This window comes from Poecilia mexicana, unplaced genomic scaffold, assembly GCF_051168715.1.
Source record: "Poecilia mexicana isolate PSO_F unplaced genomic scaffold, ASM5116871v1 scaffold_1, whole genome shotgun sequence".
NCBI lineage: Eukaryota > Metazoa > Chordata > Actinopteri > Cyprinodontiformes > Poeciliidae > Poecilia > Poecilia mexicana.
Genome location: NW_028263370.1, coordinates 2,227,186 through 2,247,472, shown reverse-complemented (window position 1 = coordinate 2,247,472; position 20,287 = coordinate 2,227,186). Strand labels below are relative to the sequence as shown.

At 40.1% G+C, this 20,287-nt stretch overlaps 1 protein-coding gene and 2 long non-coding RNA genes across 4 annotated transcripts in view; 2 read left to right on the top strand and 1 right to left on the bottom strand.

Annotated features, from left to right (window-relative positions):
* Positions 1 to 1,776: 1,776 nt before the first annotated feature.
* LOC148161032 (uncharacterized) lies at positions 1,777 to 2,532 on the top strand. The gene is made up of 2 exons (XR_015763785.1): positions 1,777 to 2,010; positions 2,419 to 2,532. It is a non-coding gene; the product is annotated as an uncharacterized LOC148161032 (long non-coding RNA).
* A 960-nt stretch (positions 2,533 to 3,492) lies between these two features.
* On the bottom strand, positions 3,493 to 4,528 carry LOC148161031 (uncharacterized). Its single transcript, XR_015762394.1, has 2 exons — positions 4,421 to 4,528; positions 3,493 to 4,007 (listed from the first exon to the last, which is right to left on the bottom strand). It is a non-coding gene; the product is annotated as an uncharacterized LOC148161031 (long non-coding RNA).
* Positions 4,529 to 4,587: 59 nt separating this feature from the next.
* chtf18 (CTF18, chromosome transmission fidelity factor 18 homolog (S. cerevisiae)) overlaps positions 4,588 to 20,287 on the top strand; it is a 38,919-nt gene continuing 23,219 nt past the window's right edge. The window contains exons 1-15 of one of the 2 annotated variants that reach the window (XM_088003661.1): positions 4,588 to 4,716; positions 4,845 to 4,990; positions 8,056 to 8,145; positions 8,211 to 8,361; positions 8,486 to 8,675; positions 8,767 to 8,859; positions 11,354 to 11,403; positions 11,509 to 11,620; positions 11,705 to 11,929; positions 12,010 to 12,107; positions 12,193 to 12,316; positions 12,388 to 12,524; positions 13,520 to 13,613; positions 13,701 to 13,799; positions 13,893 to 14,023. In XM_088003661.1, coding sequence (XP_087859787.1) covers positions 4,903 to 4,990; positions 8,056 to 8,145; positions 8,211 to 8,361; positions 8,486 to 8,675; positions 8,767 to 8,859; positions 11,354 to 11,403; positions 11,509 to 11,620; positions 11,705 to 11,929; positions 12,010 to 12,107; positions 12,193 to 12,316; positions 12,388 to 12,524; positions 13,520 to 13,613; positions 13,701 to 13,799; positions 13,893 to 14,023 — 1,682 coding nt within the window. In that variant the 5' untranslated portion in view covers positions 4,588 to 4,716; positions 4,845 to 4,902. The other variant, XM_088003325.1, reaches the window with a different exon arrangement.

The following is a 20,287-nucleotide window of genomic DNA, read 5'->3' as shown; positions in this document are numbered from 1 at the left end:
AACCACCCGTTTTTCTACATTTTTCCCCTGGACAAATCATTTGTTCAAACATCGTTTGTTCGTAGAACATGGCAATATTTAGAGCAATCATAAAATAGGATGAAATATTTCATAAAGCATATAGGAGCCAAAGTTTGTTAAATTTTAAATCATGGTTCCTATTAAGTAAAATTAAATAATGGGCCATTATAAAGAGACATTCGCTTTGTACTCTCTCGTTTCTAGAACTGACAGAAACCAAACTATAGATTTATTAGCAGAGAGAATATATATTTTACATATCCAGACATCAGCATCTCGGCTTTAAGCTGCATTTTATAGAATCCAGTAATATCGATGGTCACTCTACTCACCAACTGCCCCAACCAGACCCAAAAAAGGTTTTGTATCTTTATTATTTGCTATAATAAAGACACATCATATAATAATTTATTGAATAAGACTGTCTGGCATTCACATGTAAGTTTTGGCTTTAATCTTGGCATTAGAAAAGAAAAGGCCTTCCAGTAACTTATTAGCACCCTAATAAGTTACTGCTCCTGCTCCTCTTCATCCCCACCAACTTGGAACACAAAGTTACACCTTTGATGATAGTGGTCCAAAAACAACTTATGAAAGGAAAAGAGAGGCAGACAATAACCAATGTAATATTACATTAGAAAAATGTATTTCTGTTCTTGCATATAACATAAATTACTCAGAACAAGCAAGAACTAAAACTGAGAAAATAAAAATCATAGTAAAGGCAGCTACAAAGTTTTTTAATGTCAAAGATTTATCTTGGGAAAAAAATCCATGATGAACTTGGACACGGTGAAGGGTTATCTGAAGCTGAGGCTTCTCAAATTGTCACATAATTCTAATATTACAATGGAACATCTGCAGTCAAATGCATTATGTACAAATATAGGGCTAGCACTACTCCATCTAGGCAGTTTGAGTAGGAGCCTCATGCCATCATTGTAGGACACATAAAGTTTATGCAGGCTGCTTTTTTGTATCATCCCCACAGATGGGGCGTGTAATAATGTGATTCATGAATATGATTTATTGTTTTAGAGTCAAAGGAAAATTTTCTCGTTGATAGATTAAGTAGTTTCATCTTATTTTTTAATATATATAAAACTCTACAATAAAAAGTCTCAATAATATACATGGCATTGTAAAAATAAAAAAAATAATTTTTGCTTAACAACCCTGGCTGTAACAACCTGGATTGTTATTCTTCTGTAATTCATTTGTTTGTTATTGACTTTTGCGCAATTAAATTTCTTACGTATACACTGCAAATGGTATTTTTATTATAGTTGATCATGTTGTTTTTCATGTCTCATTTCTTTTGTTCTTCCTATAATTGATGGAGATATATAGAAATTATTTATAATGTATAAAGGTATTGTTTGTCATTTAATTAGCTCTACATCCTTAAGAAAATGAAAAAATATGTTGTTTTATAATGCCAGTAATGCCAGAATTAATAGTAAATAATAAAGACTTTGTGGTATTCTGATTTAGTAATGTAATTATATTGGTTGTGTTACCACCCCCACGCCACTAGAGGCAGTAGTAGGCCCGAAAAGATGTGACTAAGGAGCAGATTTAGAAGTACACCGAAAGCCACAGAATTTGCTAAAAACTGTGAGCTGCCGTCAAGTAAATAAAAGAGAGAAGTTCAAATACATTCTGAGTGAAACTCCTTCCTAAAGGTGAAAATATATCACAGATTTCAAAAGAAAATAAAAACGGAAGTGTAGGAAATAGCGCCCCCTTCTTTTCCGGATTGCAATGACTGACAGTGGTCTGTCCCCGCCCCTTTCTGTTTGCTGCAGCGAGGTGTACTCATAGACATCAATACGTAGACCCCTCATAGAGCGCTGAGTCGTACGTAACAGCGTCCGCCATCTTCTATGTGGCAGCAGGGCGATCGGAGCTCCTTAAGTCCTGTGCTGTGTGGACTTGTTTCAACCGTTTTACGAAACAAACTGGATTCATTGGCATTACCTTCCCCAGGTAAGGATGAAAGATCAGAATTACTTGACTTTGCAGCCAGAAACTAGCTTATAAACAACCGAAAAATATTTCCTATGTAGCTTAATTGGCCCGAAGTAACCGCTGATTGTTAGCGTAGCAGCTAACGATTGCATACTGTTTTCTAATGAGAGAGCTGATGAGAAACTGCTGTTAGAGGAGAAGTTCATTAAAAACCAGAGGATTTAGTGAGGAAAGATCAGTCAGGATCAGAGCTGGAGCTGCTGTTCTTCAGTCTGTTTCCAGCTCAGCTTCACCATGTCAGTATTTAGCTATAAAGATGCTACGAGTCAGAGCCCAACATGCTGAAAATGTCTTATGAATGTGAAGGAAACATATATGTATTTTCTATTACACTTTTGGATAATTTCTCTTTTATCCTTGGTTTAGCCTGTGAACCAGGACGTCTCAGAAGTCATTGAGTTCTCCCAGTGAGACCAGCAGACTGAAGCCCTGCCTGTGGCCAGTGTTCCCAGTATAATAAATAAATGTTTTATTCTTTCACTTTTTGTGTATTTTTAAATATCTCAGTCTGAAGTATTAGTGTATTAATACAGCTTATGTAATGAAATAAAGATAATTTATTCTATTAGAATTATTTTCACTCTTTGCTGTCAATAGCAGAGTTGACATACTGTAATAAATATTTATTCTCTGCAAAAAAGTAAGAAATTTATGTAGTTTAATGTTTGACAATGACTGGTTTATAAATCCAAAGTCATTTCTCAATAACATAAAAAATAAATACAGGAAAATTATTTGTTTCTTGTCTTGAAATGTTAAATGTACATTCAATTATGGAATATTATAGCAATTATGGATATATTCTTTAATAAAACACTGTAAAAATGTGTCTGTTCATCAATTTCAATATAAAAATGATCAGAATAATTTCTATCAAATAAAACATTGTGCTCTTTACTCAGAAATGCCCCAAAACAATTAAATAATCACATCAAAAGTTAGAAACGCTCTCGTTAGTAATTTATTTGATTGCCAAATATATTAATGTGTGTGAGAAAATGTGTCAATGGCAGGTATTAACTTAAAATACTTTGTAGAACGGAACTTTATAAAGTTCGGTCCATTTACTTGTATTAGCTTACTGGCACATATTCCACATTCAATATGGCGGACGCTGTTACGTATCGTAGCAACGGGCCGGCCCACTCCTTGAGGGGACTACGCATTAATGTCTATGGGTGTACTTGCATGGAGCAGGTCGGCCCGTTGCTGCGATACGTAACAGCGTCCGCCATATTGAATGTGGAATAAGTGCCAGTAAGGTAATACAAGTAAATGGACCGAACTTCAGAAATTGCCGTTTTACAAAGTATTTTAAATTAATTCCTGTCATTGACACATTTCCTCACACACATTCATATTTTTGGCAAAGAAATGACTAAAGATAGAGTTTCTAACTTTTGATGTGATTATTTAATTGTTTTGGGGCATTTCTGAATAAAGAGCACAATGTTTTTATTTGATAGAAATGATTCTGATAATTTTTATAATGACATTGATGAACAGACACACTTTTACAGAGTTTAATTAAAGAACATATTTACATGATTCCATAATTTAATGTACATTTAACGTTTCAAGACAAGATATAAATAATTTTCTATTAATTTTTCATACATTGAGAAATGACTTGATTTATAAATCAGTCATTGTCAAACATTAAACTACATATTTTTTTTACTTTTTTCCAGAGAAAAAATATTTACTACAGTATATCAACTCTGCTATTGACAGCAAAGAGTGAAAATAATTCTAATAGAATAAATTATCTTTATTTCATTACATAAGCTGTATTAATACACTAATACTTCAGATTAAGATATTTAAAAATACACAAAAAGTGAAAGAATAAAACATTTATTTATTATACTGGGAACACTGGTCACAGGCAGGGCTTCAGTCTGCTGGTCTCACTGGGAGAACTCAATGACTTCTGAGACGTCCTGGTTCACAGGCTAAACCAAGGATAAAAGAGAAATTATCCAAAAGTGTAACAGAAAATACATATATGTTTCCTTCACATTCATAAAAAGCCATTTTCAGCATGTTGGGCTCTGACTCGTAGCATCTTTATAGCTAAATACTGACATGGTGAAGCTGAGCTGGAAACAGACTGAAGAACAGCAGCTCCAGCTCTGATCCTGACTGATCTTTCCTCATTAAATCCTCTGGTTTTTAATGAACTTCTCCTCTAACAGTAGTTTCTCATCAGCTCTCTCTCATTAGAAAACAGTATGAAAACATTAGCTGCTACGCTAACAATCAGCGGTTACTTCGGGCCAATTAAGCTACATAGGAAATATTTTTCGGTTGTTTATAAGCTAGTTTCTGGCTGCAAAGTCAAGTAATTCTGATCTTTCATCCTTACCTGTGAAAGGTAATGCCAATGAATCCAGTTTGTTTCGTAAAACGGTTGAAACAAGTCCACACAGCACAGGACTTAAGGAGCTCCGATCGCCCTGCTGCCACATAGAAGATGGCGGACGCTGTTACGTCCGACTCAGCGCTCCTACGTATTCATATCTATGAGGAGGAGGAGAAGGAGAAGGAGAAGAAGAAGAAGAAGAAGAAGAAGAAGAAGAAGAAGAAGAAGAAGAAGAAGAAGAAGAAGAAGAAGAAGAAGAAGAAGAAGAAGAAGAAGATTGATAGCCAATCCGGTGTCAGGTAAATCGAGTTACCCGGATGCAAAACATCACACCAAAAATGACCGCGAACATCCCTCTGTAAAGGATGCTGCCACCGAAGCTAAATTTAAAACATTGATGAAAGCAACAGTTTCTTGGTTTTTTTAGGAGCTGGATATAGCAGCCGTTGGTTTTCACGTTGTATCGTGTTTCACACGATCGAAAAATGGATGAATACGACGAACTTTTTGAGATTGAAGACCAGTTCGAGGAGCAGTTTGCCGACGAGCTCGAAGTGTTAGCTCAGATGGAGGGTGAGTCCTTAAACTGTACAACCAGCTCTAAATAATAGTTGTGGTAGTGGCGGCTTTGTTCATTAGCCATGAATGTTTAATCTGTGAATTTACCGGCTTCTCTTTAAAACTTGTAATTTAATTTCCCCACTCCTGAAATTCTCCTCTTGCCGAGGAGTAAAAAGTGGGTAATAATAATAATAACAATAATAATAATAATAATCATCATCACACCTATCTCCGTTTATGTCTGCTTTATTTGGGCTAACGTTGGAGGGTTCTGGGGCACACCTGCATTACCCAAATCACATATTATCTGCTCTCAACCCAACTCTCGATGAGAGCAGGGCGTATTTATGCCCATATGTCTGTATATAGAATTCTCAACCAGTTGACCTAAAGAGGAGCGAACTAGAATCAATGCACAGCTTCAGTTATTACAACTAAAACCAGCGATCAGCCCGAAACCTGGGAGTAGTGATGGACTCTGACCTGAACCTTCAGAGCCACATAAAGACAGTCACAAAGTCGGCCTTCTATCACCTGAAGAACATCTCCAGGATTAGAGGACTGATGTCTCAGCACGATCTAGAGAAACTCATCCATGCATTTATCTTCAGCCGCATTGATTACTGCAACAGCGTCTTCACAGGTCTGACTAATAAATCAATCAAACAGCTGCAGCTGATCCAGAAGCTGTTGCTCACGTTCTCACTAAAACCAGGAAGATGGAGCACATAACACCAGTTTTAAAGTCCCTACACTGACTCCCTGTAGCTCAAAGAATAGACTTTAAAATACTGTTGTTAGTTTATAAATCACTGAACGGTTTAGCCCCACAATACCTTAAAGATCTGTTGTTGCTGTACCAACTGTCTAGACCCCTCAGATCTTCTGGTTCTGGGGATGCAGAGCAGACCAGAATTCAGTTTCTATGCACCACATATTTGGAACAAACTTCCAGAAAACTGTAAAACAGCTGAAACACTGAGTGTCTTTAAATCTCAACTTAAAACCCACCTGTTTAGAGTTGCTTATGGCTAAATTAGGGTTAGAATGTGGGTTTTGATGTCTTCGATGTTTTTAATGTTTTTATCTTTACTTTTCATCTAGTTATTAGCTTCTTTTTATTTCTCTTTCACACTGTCTATGTAAAGCCCCCCGGAAAACGTCCCAGTTCAACCAATCTATATTTAGGGGTGTGAGAATCCTTGTTAAATGACGTTTAGCTAAAGTCCTACGGCGTTTCAACTAAAAACCTAGAGGTTGGAGTCCTTGTCAAACGGTGTTTTTGACTAAAGTCCCAGAGGGTTAGAGCCCCAGTTAAATGACATTTAACTGAAGTCCTAAAAGGGGTTTTAATGTTTTTATCTTTTTTAATCTTTTTCAAAATGTCTCTTTCTCACTGTTTATTCAATGTCACATGCTGTTTTTATTTTAATTATGTAAAGCACTTTGAAATGCCTTGCTGCTGAAATGTGCTATACAAATAAAATTTGATTGATTGATTGATTGATTGACGCAGGTCTCTTGGCTCGCATTTTGCTGAAGTGCTATGAGAGTTTCCTGGAATTGTCCACAGTTGGGGCATCTCAAGATCTGGCTACATGGGTGTTTACAGCATTTTAGCAATTATTATTTCCACATGTCTCCAAATCTGAATTCCTTCTTGACTTTCCAGGTCAAGGATAAAGGATAAAAGGCTAAAAGGATAAAAGGCTTGCTTTTATCCTTTTGATAAAAGCAAGCCTTAGTGCAAACAGCCAAACAACACAAATATTAACTGTCAACATAATTTTATTCTGCTGCACAATGTGGGAGAGTAATGGATATTTCTCTTCTCTTCTGTTTGATTCTAATTACAATTAATTAAGTGAATGATAATTTATGTAATTTGATGGTAAATTTATTTTGATTTAATTTTAATGGCAAAGTAAGCCATTACTTTGCCATAGTAAAGTAATGGCAAAGTAATGGCTTTGCCATTACTTTGCCATTACTAACACAACTATGTAGTTGTGTTTCTATGTAGAAACACAACTACATAGAGTTTTTATGTAGTTGTGTTTCTGTAAAGTTTACAGAAACAACTAACCACCGTGTTTTTGCAGGTTTAATCAAGCTTTTATTTTCTCTCTATCACACTGATTCTATGAGCATATGGCTTAGTTTGTATTATAACATACAGATATTTCCCTGATTGAAGACACCTAATTCAGATGATTGCACCTCAACAAAAGCCTGTTAATCAGCCATATATTTAAATCATATGTGCTGAAGCAGAGAAACATCTAAATCCTGCAGGGCTTAGATGTTTCTAACATTTCCATCAAGTGCTGCTTCTGTTCTACTAAAGTTGGGTATCATAGAGGACTTGGAGCTGAAATCACATATTTATCACATATTCACTGATTAAAGAAGCTCATAACCATGTTGTTTTCTTTCTCACGGCTTGACAGTAAATCAAATCAGACTAACCTTTCATATTTAGGTCATTTGGGGATTATAAAAATATATTTATCCTGTTAAATGCCTGGATAAAATAGGAGAATTTTTTATTTTCAGAAAATAGTAGCTTACTTAAAAGTCGTAAGTCTTCACACGTTGCCTCTGGCTTTAAACCATTTGGTAAAGTTCACATCATATGTTGTGGTGTTGTAAGATTCTGATTTGTGAAAAACATTAAAGGAAATTAAGGCATATCTAGATATATTTAGACATATTTTAAGAAAACAACTCTTTCCAATAGACTGTAATACTGATCATACACACAAAGAGGTTTAAAACAAAATCAAAGAAATCACATTGAAAATTTGAAGGCAAAGCTGAAAATCTGACTTGGTTATATCAGTTCTGTCAGGAGAAATGGGCAAGAAATTCCAACCATTTATGAAAAGCTACTGTAAGGGATAGCCTTAACATTTGACCCAATTTGTGAAATCAATTTGAGTTTTAAGCTGTTTATTAAATATAAAACACTTGTTTGATATACTGTATTCCTAGTTTGAATTTATTATGGATTATTTATACAATTAATAAGCCATTGATGAAACAAGAAAATGACAGATTATAATTTAATCTTCTAGAGGAAACCTCCCAGCCGGCACAATGTCTGAAACAGGTCCAGCGAGATGACATTTCAGACATACAGCACCTTCTGGATAATCAGCCCAGCAGTAAGTTCAGCCTTTAATTATTATTCATTATTAATGTAATCTGATTGAAAGTTAAATTCTTGCAGCTCCTAAAGCAAAGCGGCAGAAGCAAGATACGGGAGTTGTGAAGCGTCTTTTCAATGCATCCCAAACTCAGGAGAGGAACGACCCGTCACAGGATGATAACATCACACCTCCATCCTCCCCTGAGCATTATGAGCCGTCAAACACCTTCAGGTATCAGAACTTAATGTAGGGATCGTAAAAATACACAAGGAGGGACACAGAGGTTCAGTTTCAGAAGAAAAAGTTTCATGCTGCATGTCCAAATGGAAATGAGAAGGATTGGTTTGTGTTGTAGATCTACTCCTGCTGTGTTGGACATCAGTGGCTTGGCTGAGATCCCAGGGACACCCAGGCGGCCCGTCACATCGCCCCCACCATCCAGGTGTGTTCTGAGGCGCCCGCCTTTGGAGGGAGACTTCATTAGTGTGACGGACTCATCAGGAAATCGGGTCTACCTCCGACAGAAAGGAGAAGCGGATACAAAGGTAATCCACTCAGCATTAGTCCTACATGTCCGTGGAGCTTCTCCAGAACAAATCTGGACATTTCTCACCGGTTTTCCCTCAAACTCTCCAGACTGTGAACTCAAGAATATTGCCAAACTCCCATGGTGCACTGGGGCTGCTGGCGTTGCCAGTAAGAGTGCTGAGAGAACAGGAGGCTGAGAGGGTGAGTCAATCAGTGCAACTCTGTGAGGTCATAAAACTGCCAGTGGGTATGAACAGAGGGTAGAGATTTGACTGGGACATACAGAAATGAGGTTTTCCCACTGGATCATTACAGTGAAAGCATAGCAGGACAAAGTGGTTTTTAAGCAACAGCTTTCCACAAGTTTGACTTTGTTTTTTGATAGAGTCTGGAAAAGTCTAGAATTTGGTGCATTTTTAATTTTCTGAATAAAGACAGGAACTTCAGGACTGATATCCTGCTGTCTAAAAGTTGCATCTATCTGTCCGTCTGTCCAACCCCCTATTCAGTCTTTTGTCACTTTTTCTTGTATTTCATTTCCATCAAGTGCTGCTTCTTTTTTTACTAAAGTCAAGTCATTTGTTTCCATTTAGAAATAGAATTAGATACTTAGCAACCCTTAGGTGAACAGGAGCACCTAGTTTACATACTTTAGAACAGAGGTTCCCAAACTGTGGGGCCATTGCAGGGAGGGAACGGGAAGCCGTCTGGATGAAAAAAAAACAAACATGAATGCTGTAATGCACTGGGTTTTTAGCTTAGAATGGCCAACTCTCTGTTATTCCTCTGTCAATTTGGTACAGTTGGGGCTTCCGCACTTCCCATATCTTTGTCCTCTGTCACTTTTATCAGCAGTTAAAACTGTTTAATCTGTTGTTAACATGTGGTAACCTGTTTTTCCGAGCCGCCTTTAAGTGCTACGACATTGGCGCTGGGTTCAGACCTGCTGCTGCTGTGCAGAGCTACACAGGTGTTAGAATCATGGCAGCAAACCAGCAAAACGCAAAGAACTTTTCACAGTTTTCTAACCGAATGAGTTGAGTAAAGTTGTTGGATGCAGGTAATGTTAGCTAAAAGATGACTAGCTAATATCAATACATCACCTTAAGCTTGTTAACAAGTAGCTTGTAGGCTACTGGTGTTGTTGTCTATGTTCAGCTACGATTCATTTTGCCCCCAAAAAAGTTGATTTCCCCCCCTTGTTTGTCTGGAGCCGGGGCTGCGTATAACAGGGAGTCTCTAAGAATCCACCCCCGACCCCTTCGCTCACATGCATCGTTCAACCAGGCACCTATTTGTAAGCCATAGGGGGGCCCAGGAAAAAAATTTGGGAACCACTGGCTTAGAACAACATTAGATTTTCCTTTGGTTCATTTTGTTTGTATTTCCTTTTAACTCATGTAAAGCACTTTGAATTGCTTTGTTGCTGAAAATGTGCTATATAAATAAAATTACCTTACCTTTCCAGTACAAAGCATCTGAAATTTGTCTAGGTGTGTTGCTCTTATAGAATACAGATACTTGACACTGATGGACAAAATGTATAACAATATCAATAAATAACTCAAGTTTATTTGCATAGCACATGTCAGCAACAAGGCAGTTCAAATGCTTTACATCATAAAAATAAAAGGTCATAAAAACAATAATTGAGAAATCAGTGACAAACATTACATTTTCATGAGTACCATCATCAAAGCCATGCATACACATAAAAATGTTGGTCACTGTTTCATTTATGGTTCAAAAGCAACTCTAAACTGGTTGGTTTTTAGTCTAGATTTAAAGGCTTTAGCTGTTTGCAATTTTCTGGAAGTTTGTTCCAGACCTGTGGTGCATAGAAGCTGATCGCTGCTTCTCCATGATTGATTCTAGGCCTGGGGTTGCAGAGCAGAACCAGAACCAGAAAACGTGAGAGATCTGGAGCAGATCTTTAATGTGTTGTGGTGCTAAGCCTTTCAGTGATTTATAAACTAACAACAGTATTTTAAAGTCTATTCTTTGAGCTACAGGGAGCCAGAGGAAAGACTTTAGAACTGGTGTTATGTGCTCTAACTTCCTGGTTTTAGTGAGAATGCCAACAACAGCGTTCTGGATCAGCGGCAGACCTGTGAAGACACTGTTGCAGTAAACAATGTGACTACAGATGAGTTTCTCTGAATCTCACTGAGATCTAGAGATGTCCTTCAGGTGATAGAAGGCTGACTTTGTAACTGTGTTTATGTGGCTCTGAATGTTCAGGTCAGAGTCCATCACTATACCCAGGTTTCGGGCTGATCATTAGGTTTTAGCTGTAATACCTGAAGCTGTGCGTTGTCTCTAGATCGCTCCTCTTTAGGTCCAAAGATAATAACTTGTTTCTGTTCAGAAACAAAACTGCACATCCACACATCCATCTGTTCTAAGCATCTGTTCAGTGATTGGATGAGTTCAGAGTTATTAATACTTTTGTTTATTGAACGGATTTTTCAGATACAGATTTTTTATCAGCTGAATTATACAATAATTGTGTCACATTACAATGGTGGGAAATATGTCTGAATGAGTTCTCAAGGTCTTATCTGTTCACACCACAAAAGCTTTATCAGTAGTTGTGCAGACGTTATAAGGTTTCAGTCTTATAGACCAGGAGACACTCTATATTTTTGAAGCACTCTAAACAGCTGCTTTTATTTATTTTTTATTATTCCTACAGCGTCACCAGCAGGTTGTTGAGTCACAGCGTCTTCCTGAGCTGCTGGTCAGGTAACTCGCTTGCCTTTCTGTCACATGAACACTCAAAGGAGAAATGGATGTTGTAACTGCTGTCTTCTCCTGCAGCAGTCTAAACGATGCATTTACTGACTCTAGAAACACCGAGGACCAGGAGAACGAGGATCCCCAAGACGCCGAGGGACAAACATCCCAACTGTGGGTGGAGAGATTCTCACCGCGTCACTACACAGAGCTCCTCAGTGATGATGTAAGCCCTCCCATTTCATTCTGTGTGTGGTCATCCCTTCTCAGGTTTCAGGGGCTCATGCTGCAGTTTGCTCTCTCCTTCCAGTTCACTAACCGGTGTCTGCTGAAGTGGCTGAAGCTGTGGGACAACGTGGTGTTTGGAAGGGAGAGGAAATCCCGCCCTGTTCGCTCCGACAGACAATCAGCCAATCAGAACCCATTCAAACTCAGCCAGGGAAGTCAGAATCCAAACCGCTTCAAGAGCAAAATGGACATGACTGAGGAAATCCTGGAGGCTGAACTGGACCAGTACAAACGACCCAAATACCGGGTAGACACTCAGCAGCTGCACCATTGCCATGGTTTCCATCATGTGAACTTGGAACATGACGCATTTGTTTATCCCTCTAGGTGGCGCTACTGTCTGGACCTCCCGGTTTAGGGAAGACCACCTTGGCTCATGTCATAGCAAAGCATGCTGGGTACAATGTGGTGGAAATCAATGCCAGGTCAGACCTTCTGCAGTCAGGACTCAACATCATCAGAGTTAAACAAGAAGCTTAATCCTGATTTGAGTGCTCTTTGTTCCCTTAGCGATGATCGGAGTGCAGAGGTCTTCCAGACACGCATCGACTCGGCAACTCAGATGAAGTCGGTTTTAGGAGCCAATGAGAGGCCCAACTGCCTGATTATTGACGAGATTGACGGAGCGCCGGCGGTAACAGCCTGAGGCTGCACTGAAAGATGCTGGTGACTCAGAGCGGGTCTAAACATTACCTTCTTCCGCAGGCGGCCATCAACATCCTTTTATCAGTCCTGAACAGGAAAGACACACACGGTGGGGACACTGGGACAGAGACGGCCAAGAAGAAAAAGAAGAAGGAGTCTGTACTTCTTCGCCCAATCATCTGCATCTGTAATGACCTGTAAGATAAACAATGACATTTAACAGCAAAGTATCCTTCTGGAATTGTAGCATTGCTCCATAGCAGACCAACGCCTCATTCCAGCTGTTCAGCACGGTGCTGGAGGAGTGATGGTGTGGGCTGACTTTGCAGCTGCAGGACCTGACTCCCTGTCTTTATACAAACATTTTGTAGAGGAAAAAGTGTTTGTATTTCATATAGAGTCTGTTATCTCGACAACTGAATTTGGCACCAACTGTGTCACAGGCAGACATGAGTTTTTTTGGAGTTTGGTTAATTACATGTATTTTGTAATTAATGTTTGTTTGTCTAGATCTGTACCTGTCTATAAATAGGTTGACCTTTAGGATACCGTCTTTCTCTTCGCTCGCTTCACCACTTTTTTTTTTTTTTGTAATTTTGGCCCGGTGGGACTGGTTGTCCTGTTTTGACTTCTTTTGTTTGCAGTAGGTTCTTTTTGGACTATTTTTGCCTTAGTCTGGTAACACAGGGGCTTCGATGATCAGCAGGTCCACCTATCCGTTTATACTTTAGGGTTTTGCTTTTGTTTGGACACGGGAAGTGAGTGTATCTAATTTTCTTTTTTTCCTCACAGAAAGTAAAAAGCAGATGAACCACCAAAATTTCAAGAGAAAGTATTTAAATAAAAAGAATGTTTGAACCCTCATGTTTGAATGCTTGTCAGGTTTTGCCCTTTTTGGACGTGACAAACATGCTGGAAGATATAGCTGCTGGACTTAATAGGATGTACTTAGTTTTTTCACATTGATCTTTATTTTAGCTTGATCTTTAAGAAATATTGATGGTGATGAATCTGTTCTGCATTTTTGTACAGCGGACGTTAGATTTGTTTAATATCTAGAGCTAAGTAAAGAACAGACTAATTTCATCATGACCCAGATCTCACATCCTCAGAACTAACAGAGAGATTCTTTCTGTTTCACATCAGTTCCTGTCTGATTTCTACATATTTCAACTTTTTCCCCTTCTTTTAGTTATGTTCCTGCTCTCAGACCTCTCAGACAACAAGCTTTTCTTCTGGCTTTCCCACAAACTCAGCCTTCTCGCCTCTCTCAGAGATTGGCAGAGGTCAGTATTTAAACATGTAAACACTCACATGAAGACACAAGTTTTTTAAAGCTCAAACTTTCCTCTTCTTTCTTTTTTCTCTCCCAGATCTCCACGCTGCAGGGCCTGAAAGCAGACACAGGTGCTCTGATGTGCTTGTGTGAGAAGACAGATAATGACATCCGCTCCTGCATCAACACACTACAGGTGCCTGGTGATTTTCTGAAGAAACCTCTTATTTGTCTGTCTTGCATTGCATTGCATCACATCATATTTAGCATATGGCTCCTGTCTGGGCAGTTCCTGCATGGACGTGGCTTGAAGCAGCTGGACTCCAGAATCATCCAGAGCGTCTCTGTTGGGCAGAAGGACCAGAACAAAGGCTTGTTCTATCTGTGGCAGGAGATCTTCCAGATACCACGTACTAAACGGTAAACTGTGTGTACTGTGAATAGTTGTGTTGTCAGATAACTAGCCGTGAGATCTTCCTGGTTTGGGGATCTTTGACTGCATTTTCCTTTGGATTGATACAGCAGCTCCAAAGAACATAAATCAAAACATTGGTTAAAACATTAGTAATAGTTCAAATAAAATACAGAAAATGATTAAATAATAAATTAAAGGGGTAGTACTATGTGATTTACAGGCATATTTTGTGCCATTTTTTCGCACAATCAAGTATGTTATCTTCAGTTATTAAAAAAACACTATACATATATATGTATACATATTAATATGTGTATACATATATACATATATATATGTATATATATATACATATATATGTATATATATATATGTATATATATATGTATGTATATATATGTATATATATACATATATGTATATATATACATATATATGTATATATATATATGTATGTATATATATGTATATATATACATATATATATGTATATATATACATATATATATGTATATATATATATATAAAAAAAGAAAATTCCCCTCTCACCCTCCGTGGGTGGTCTCTTTCATCCTCTGAGCTCGGGTCCTCTACCAGAGGCCTGGGAGCTTGAGGGTTCTGCGCAATATCTTGGCTGTGCCTAGAACTGCACATTTCTGGACTGAGATGTCTGATGTTGTTCCTGGGATCTGTTTGAGCCACTGCTCCAGTTTGGGGGTGACTGCCCCGAGGGCCCCGATGACCACAGGCACCACTGTGGTCTTCACCTTCCAGGCCTTCTCCAGTTCCTCTCTGAGGCCCTGGTATTTCTCCAGTTTCTCCTGCTCCTTTTTCCTGATGTTGTAGTCACTTGGTATTGCTACATCCACCACAACGGCTTTCCTCTGTTCTTTATCCACCACCACAATGTCCGGTTGGTTCGCCATTACCATCTTGTCTGTCTGGATCTGGAAGTCCCACAGGATCTTAGCTCGGTCATTCTCCACCACCTTTGGGGGTGTTCCCCACTTTGACCTCGGGGCTTCCAGTCCATATTCGGCACAGATGTTCCTGTACACTATGCCCGCCACACTTGGTTATGTCGTTCCATGTACGCTTTCCCTGCCAGCATCTTGCACCCTGCTGTTATGTGCTGGACTATATATATATATATATATATATATATATATATATATATATATATATATATATATATATATATTCTGATGGTACTGAGTGAAGTACCATCAGAAAGTCTCATTGAAGATGTGAATGCAGCATTGAGAATGATCCCTACCAACACCATAACTGAAACCAATGAACTGATATACAACTCAGCATCAGTGATCCTTGAGATGCTTGGCTATAAGAGCAACCATGAGACCCAATATCCACCATGGAAAAGACGGTTACAGAAGATGCCAGATGCCCATACCTGAAGCACTCGAAACTGCCAAACACAAGAGAGAACACAAGATTAACCGGCTCTCCGGCTTCTCCACCCAACCAGCTAAAGTGTACTCTCAATGGCAGGGTACTAACAATACTAACTGAAACAATACTGGAAAGGCATATGGGAAAGGGAGGCGTCCCACAACAGCAATGCACAGTGGCATCACTGTAACCATCACTGTGGCAGATGTCCAAGAAAGAAAAACTGGCCTCCATGGCAGCTCAACTGAAAATGGGACTCACCCTGAATGGTTAACTGAAGGGCGCACAATCCTGATCCAGAAGGATCCCTCAAAGGGTTCAGTCTCATCCAACTATCTATGGAGCCAAACACCAACTCCTTGTAGACCACACAAGGTCTACAAGGAGACCACACAGTCGCCCGAGACTGCAAAACCCGACACACCAACCTGTGCACCGCTTGGATTGATTACAAGAAAGCCTATGACTCAATGCCACACACTTGGATCATTGAATGCTTAGAGATGTACAACATCAATAGGACTCTAAGAGCCTTTATTGCAAACTCGATGGGGCTGTGGAAAACCACCCTTGAAGCCAACTGCAAACCACTTGCACAAGTGTCCATCAAATGTGGCATATACCAAGGAGATGCTCTGTCCCCACTGCTGTTCTGCATAGGCCTGAACCCCCTCAGCCAAATCATCAACAAGACCTGGCAACGGATACCGACTCAAGAATGGGGCCACAATCAGTCACCTCCTCTACATGGATGACATCAAGCTGTACGTCAAGAGCGAGCGAGACATCGACTCACTGATCCACACCACCAGGATCTACAGCACTGACATCGGGATGTCATTCGGACTAGAGAAGTGTGGCCGGATGGTTACAAAGAAAGGGAAGGTCGTCCGCACAGAAGGGGTCTCACTCCCAGAGGGAACAATAGCAGACATAGAGCACAGCTACAGGTACCTGGGAATACCACAAGCAAATGGCAACCTCGATGAGGTCACAAGGAAAGGAGCCACAGCCAAATACCTCCAACGAATAAGGCAAGTCCTGAGAAGCCAGCTCAATGGCAAGAACAAGATCCGTGCAATAAACAGCTATGCCTTGCCAGTAATCAGATACCCTGCCGGAATAATTAGCTGGCCAATGGAAGAGATGAAGGCAATGGATGTTAAGACTCGGAAGCTACTAACCATGCATGGAGGGTTCCACCCCAAATCCAGCACCCTGAGACTGTACACAAGCCGTAAGGAAGGAGGCAGAGGACTAGTGAGTGTGAGAGCCACTGTCCAGGATGAAACATCCAAGATCCATAAATACATCAAGGACAAAGCCTCAACGGACGATGTGCTCAGCGAATGTCTCAGGCAATGGGGAACAGAGGACGAGGTGCTGGAGGAACCATCATGGGAGGACAAGCCCCTACATGGGGCTTGTCCTCCCAGCTTTCTCCAGCCTACCAATGGCTGGAGAAAGCTGGACTCAGGGACAGCACAGAGGCCCTCATCCTGGCTGCCCAGGAACAGGCCCTAAACACCAGAGCAATAGAGGCTCAGATCTACCACACCAGACAAGACCCAAGGTGTAGGTTGTGCAAGGAGGCCCCTGAGACAGTCCAGCACATAACAGCAGGGTGCAAGATGCTGGCAGGGAAAGCGTACATGGAACGACATAACCAAGTGGCGGGCATAGTGTACAGGAACATCTGTGCAGAATATGGACTGGAAACCCCAAGATCAAAGTGGGGAACACCCCCAAAGGTGGTGGAGAATGACCGAGCTAAGATCCTGTGGGACTTCCAGATCCAGACAGACAAGATGGTAATGGCGAACCAACCGGACATTGTGGTGGTGGATAAAGAACAGAGGAAAGCCGCTGTGGTGGATGTAGCAATACCAAGTGACCACAACATCAGGAAAAAGGAGCAGGAGAAACTGGAGAAATACCAGGGCCTCAGAGAGGAACTGGAAAAGGCCTGGAAGGTGAAGACCACAGTGGTGCCTGTGGTCATCGGGGCCCTCGGGGCAGTCACCCCCAAACTGGAGCAGTGGCTCAAACAGATCCCAGGAACAACATCAGACATCTCAGTCCAGAAATGTGCAGTTCTAGGCACAGCCAAGATACTGGAGGAGAACCTCAAGCTCCCAGGCCTCTGGTAGAGGACCCGAGCTCAGAGGATGAAAGAGACCACCCGCAGAGGGTGAGAAGGGAATTTTTTTTTTTTTATATATATATGACTTAAAAGAAACTTTACTTCCTGATTTAATTCCTTGAAATTGAGCCCCTGTCTCTTTAAAAACTCTTACTCTTCCTGAAGAAGTGCCTTCAGCAGTTCATCACAATATTGCTCCTTTATTGACCCTTTAACAATGTTTTTTCCTGCGTTTCACTGAGAACTAGCTCTTTTAATGAGCTCAGCAGACTACCAGGTGTTTGCTAATTGCTGCTGGCTAGTCTGAAGGAGCTGAGTGGGGGAGTCATGGCGAAAGCCTGCTCTGTGAGGCAGAAGCTCTGAAGCTTGGAAAATAAAGCTACAAGGAGGAGCTGTGCTTCAAAGGCAGAGCTGGGTCCACCCAGCCATTTTGCACAGCTGAATGGTTGCCATGGAGATTAAAGGATTTCTCAAACCTGCATAAAAGAATCAAAGCAACACTCGAGGTGTGATTTTGATGAGAGAATAACATTACAAGATGATGCAAAGCTCAAAAATCGATTTTGCAAGATACTCTTGAAATATTTTAAGATGAATGAATTGTTGTTTTGTGGCTTTACATAACTTCCATTAAAGATTAAGAAAGTATCTTATGTAAAAAATGTTTTTTACGCATTTGTTAAAAAACGGGCGTGTGTTGTAGCTGACTCTAGCTGCAGCCAGACCCTGCTTTAAATACAATTTGAAAAAACAATGCATGTATATCTACATAGTTATCATGGAAAACAATTTAATTACTTATTTTCATCATAACTTGTTGTGTATGGTGAGCTGACAACTCCTCTGACTGTCGGACTTCTTAATGCGCAGGCATGGTACTCACTGCATGTATGCTATTCTGACAGCGTATGGTAATCTAATGGGCTCTTTGCACCTACGGCGTTGACGTCACATCTCCAGGAGCTAATGCGGCTCACTTGTTTCCGCTTTGAGTTACCATGACTTGTAGAAAAGACTAAGTTGGATTTCAGATGCAAAAAACGCAATACTATGAACGTTGTTGTCTTCCTAATATAATGAGCTTTTAAGTTTTCATTAATTTCCAAGCAATCCTGAATTAAGAAGATGGTGGCTTGTAAATATTTGTCACTACCAGTTAAAGCTAACGCTGCACAACACAAAGTTTGCAGCCTTCACTTCACTCCGGATCAGCCTAAAAATACCAGGGATGCGGATGATAAATAAAGGAGCCTCCCTGAGTTATTTCCATGGAATCACTTCTGTATTCAGCCTGAAAAAGCGAGTATATGGGAATGAGAGAGCAGACCAGAGCCAGACAGCCAAGCAACTGATCCGCCTGTACATACTGTTCTAAACACCGTCCTGAACTCTTCACAAAAAACATGCAAAGGTAATAAAACGAAATAACACGGAGACATGAAGCAACACGATCATATTTTTCTAAAAGCAGCAACTTTGAACCTGAACAGCTGAACCAGATCTCTGACACCAGAGCTGCGCTACTGTTAAGCTATGAGGCTTGTTGTGCTTCGTTGTGCTTCGGAAGTAAAAAGCCTGAACCGTAGCCAATCCCCTTTAGTCTGACACTAATGACAATAAACACACAATATACTTGAAAATTAGGTAAAAACATTGTCCGTTAGAATGTTTAGATACTTAAATAGTACATTTTTACAAGAACAATGTCCGAGAATATTGCCTACTACCATAAGCTAAGGTTAATGTTAGCCACAAAGTTTAAGTAAAACTCACCTTCGTATCACTAAATGTATAACGAGACGAACATCTTAAAATCTTTCTCCAGCTGACTTGTTGGGGCTTCGGATCGATGTACAAACCTTGGCCAAGCCCTGAAAGCACCTATTGTAAGAGGCCATTTTCAATAGATTGGAAACAATCGAGCCGCTTTTCCCCAAACGCGGAAGCTGAGGTGCAAAGAGTCCATAGAACGACTCTCAGTGACACTCCAGTCCTATCGAATAAGTACAGAGACGAGCAGTTGAATCGTACTGTTCCTGAATGTCACATCACTATATTGCAGACTTTTGGACACAGCGTTGTCCCATATATGCGACAAGTCAGTCTACACCTCTGCACAATAATTCAGCGCAGTGAGTGACAACTTTTTTCATCACAAATGCTTATGTGTCTCTGTACAGCTAGCTTTACTAACATCACGTCAACAGAGCTTACCTTTCTTTGAGCTACTTTTCTAAGTGACGAAAAAAGTAAGACGTTGTCCCCACCGTCTGTGAAACTGCCTGGATGTTGAGTTAGCTGTGGCCATCGGATTTCTTATTATTTATGCAGCGCTATTATATTACTGACGATTAAACATCTTATGCGCTGAGAGAAAACCACTGCGCCTGTCTCAGAGCGCTGCGTGCTAGTGAAAAGTGGGGAGGGGAGGGGAGAGAAACAGAAACATGTATTTGGCAAGTCACGTTATTGCTTGGATTTTAATCGGTGCGTTTTGCATCCACTGAAAACAAAGATGTTAACAAATAAACTAGATAGTATGCTGTATGTTTAGTGATATTTTAACAGTTGCGGTCTCGACTGGTCTTGAAATAAAATGCCGAGTCCTCAGCGTCCGAGACCGAGACAAGACCGAGACCAAATGCGGTCGAGTCCGAGACAAGACCGAGACCATCAATAAATGGTCTCGAGACCGGTATCGAGACCAAGACCG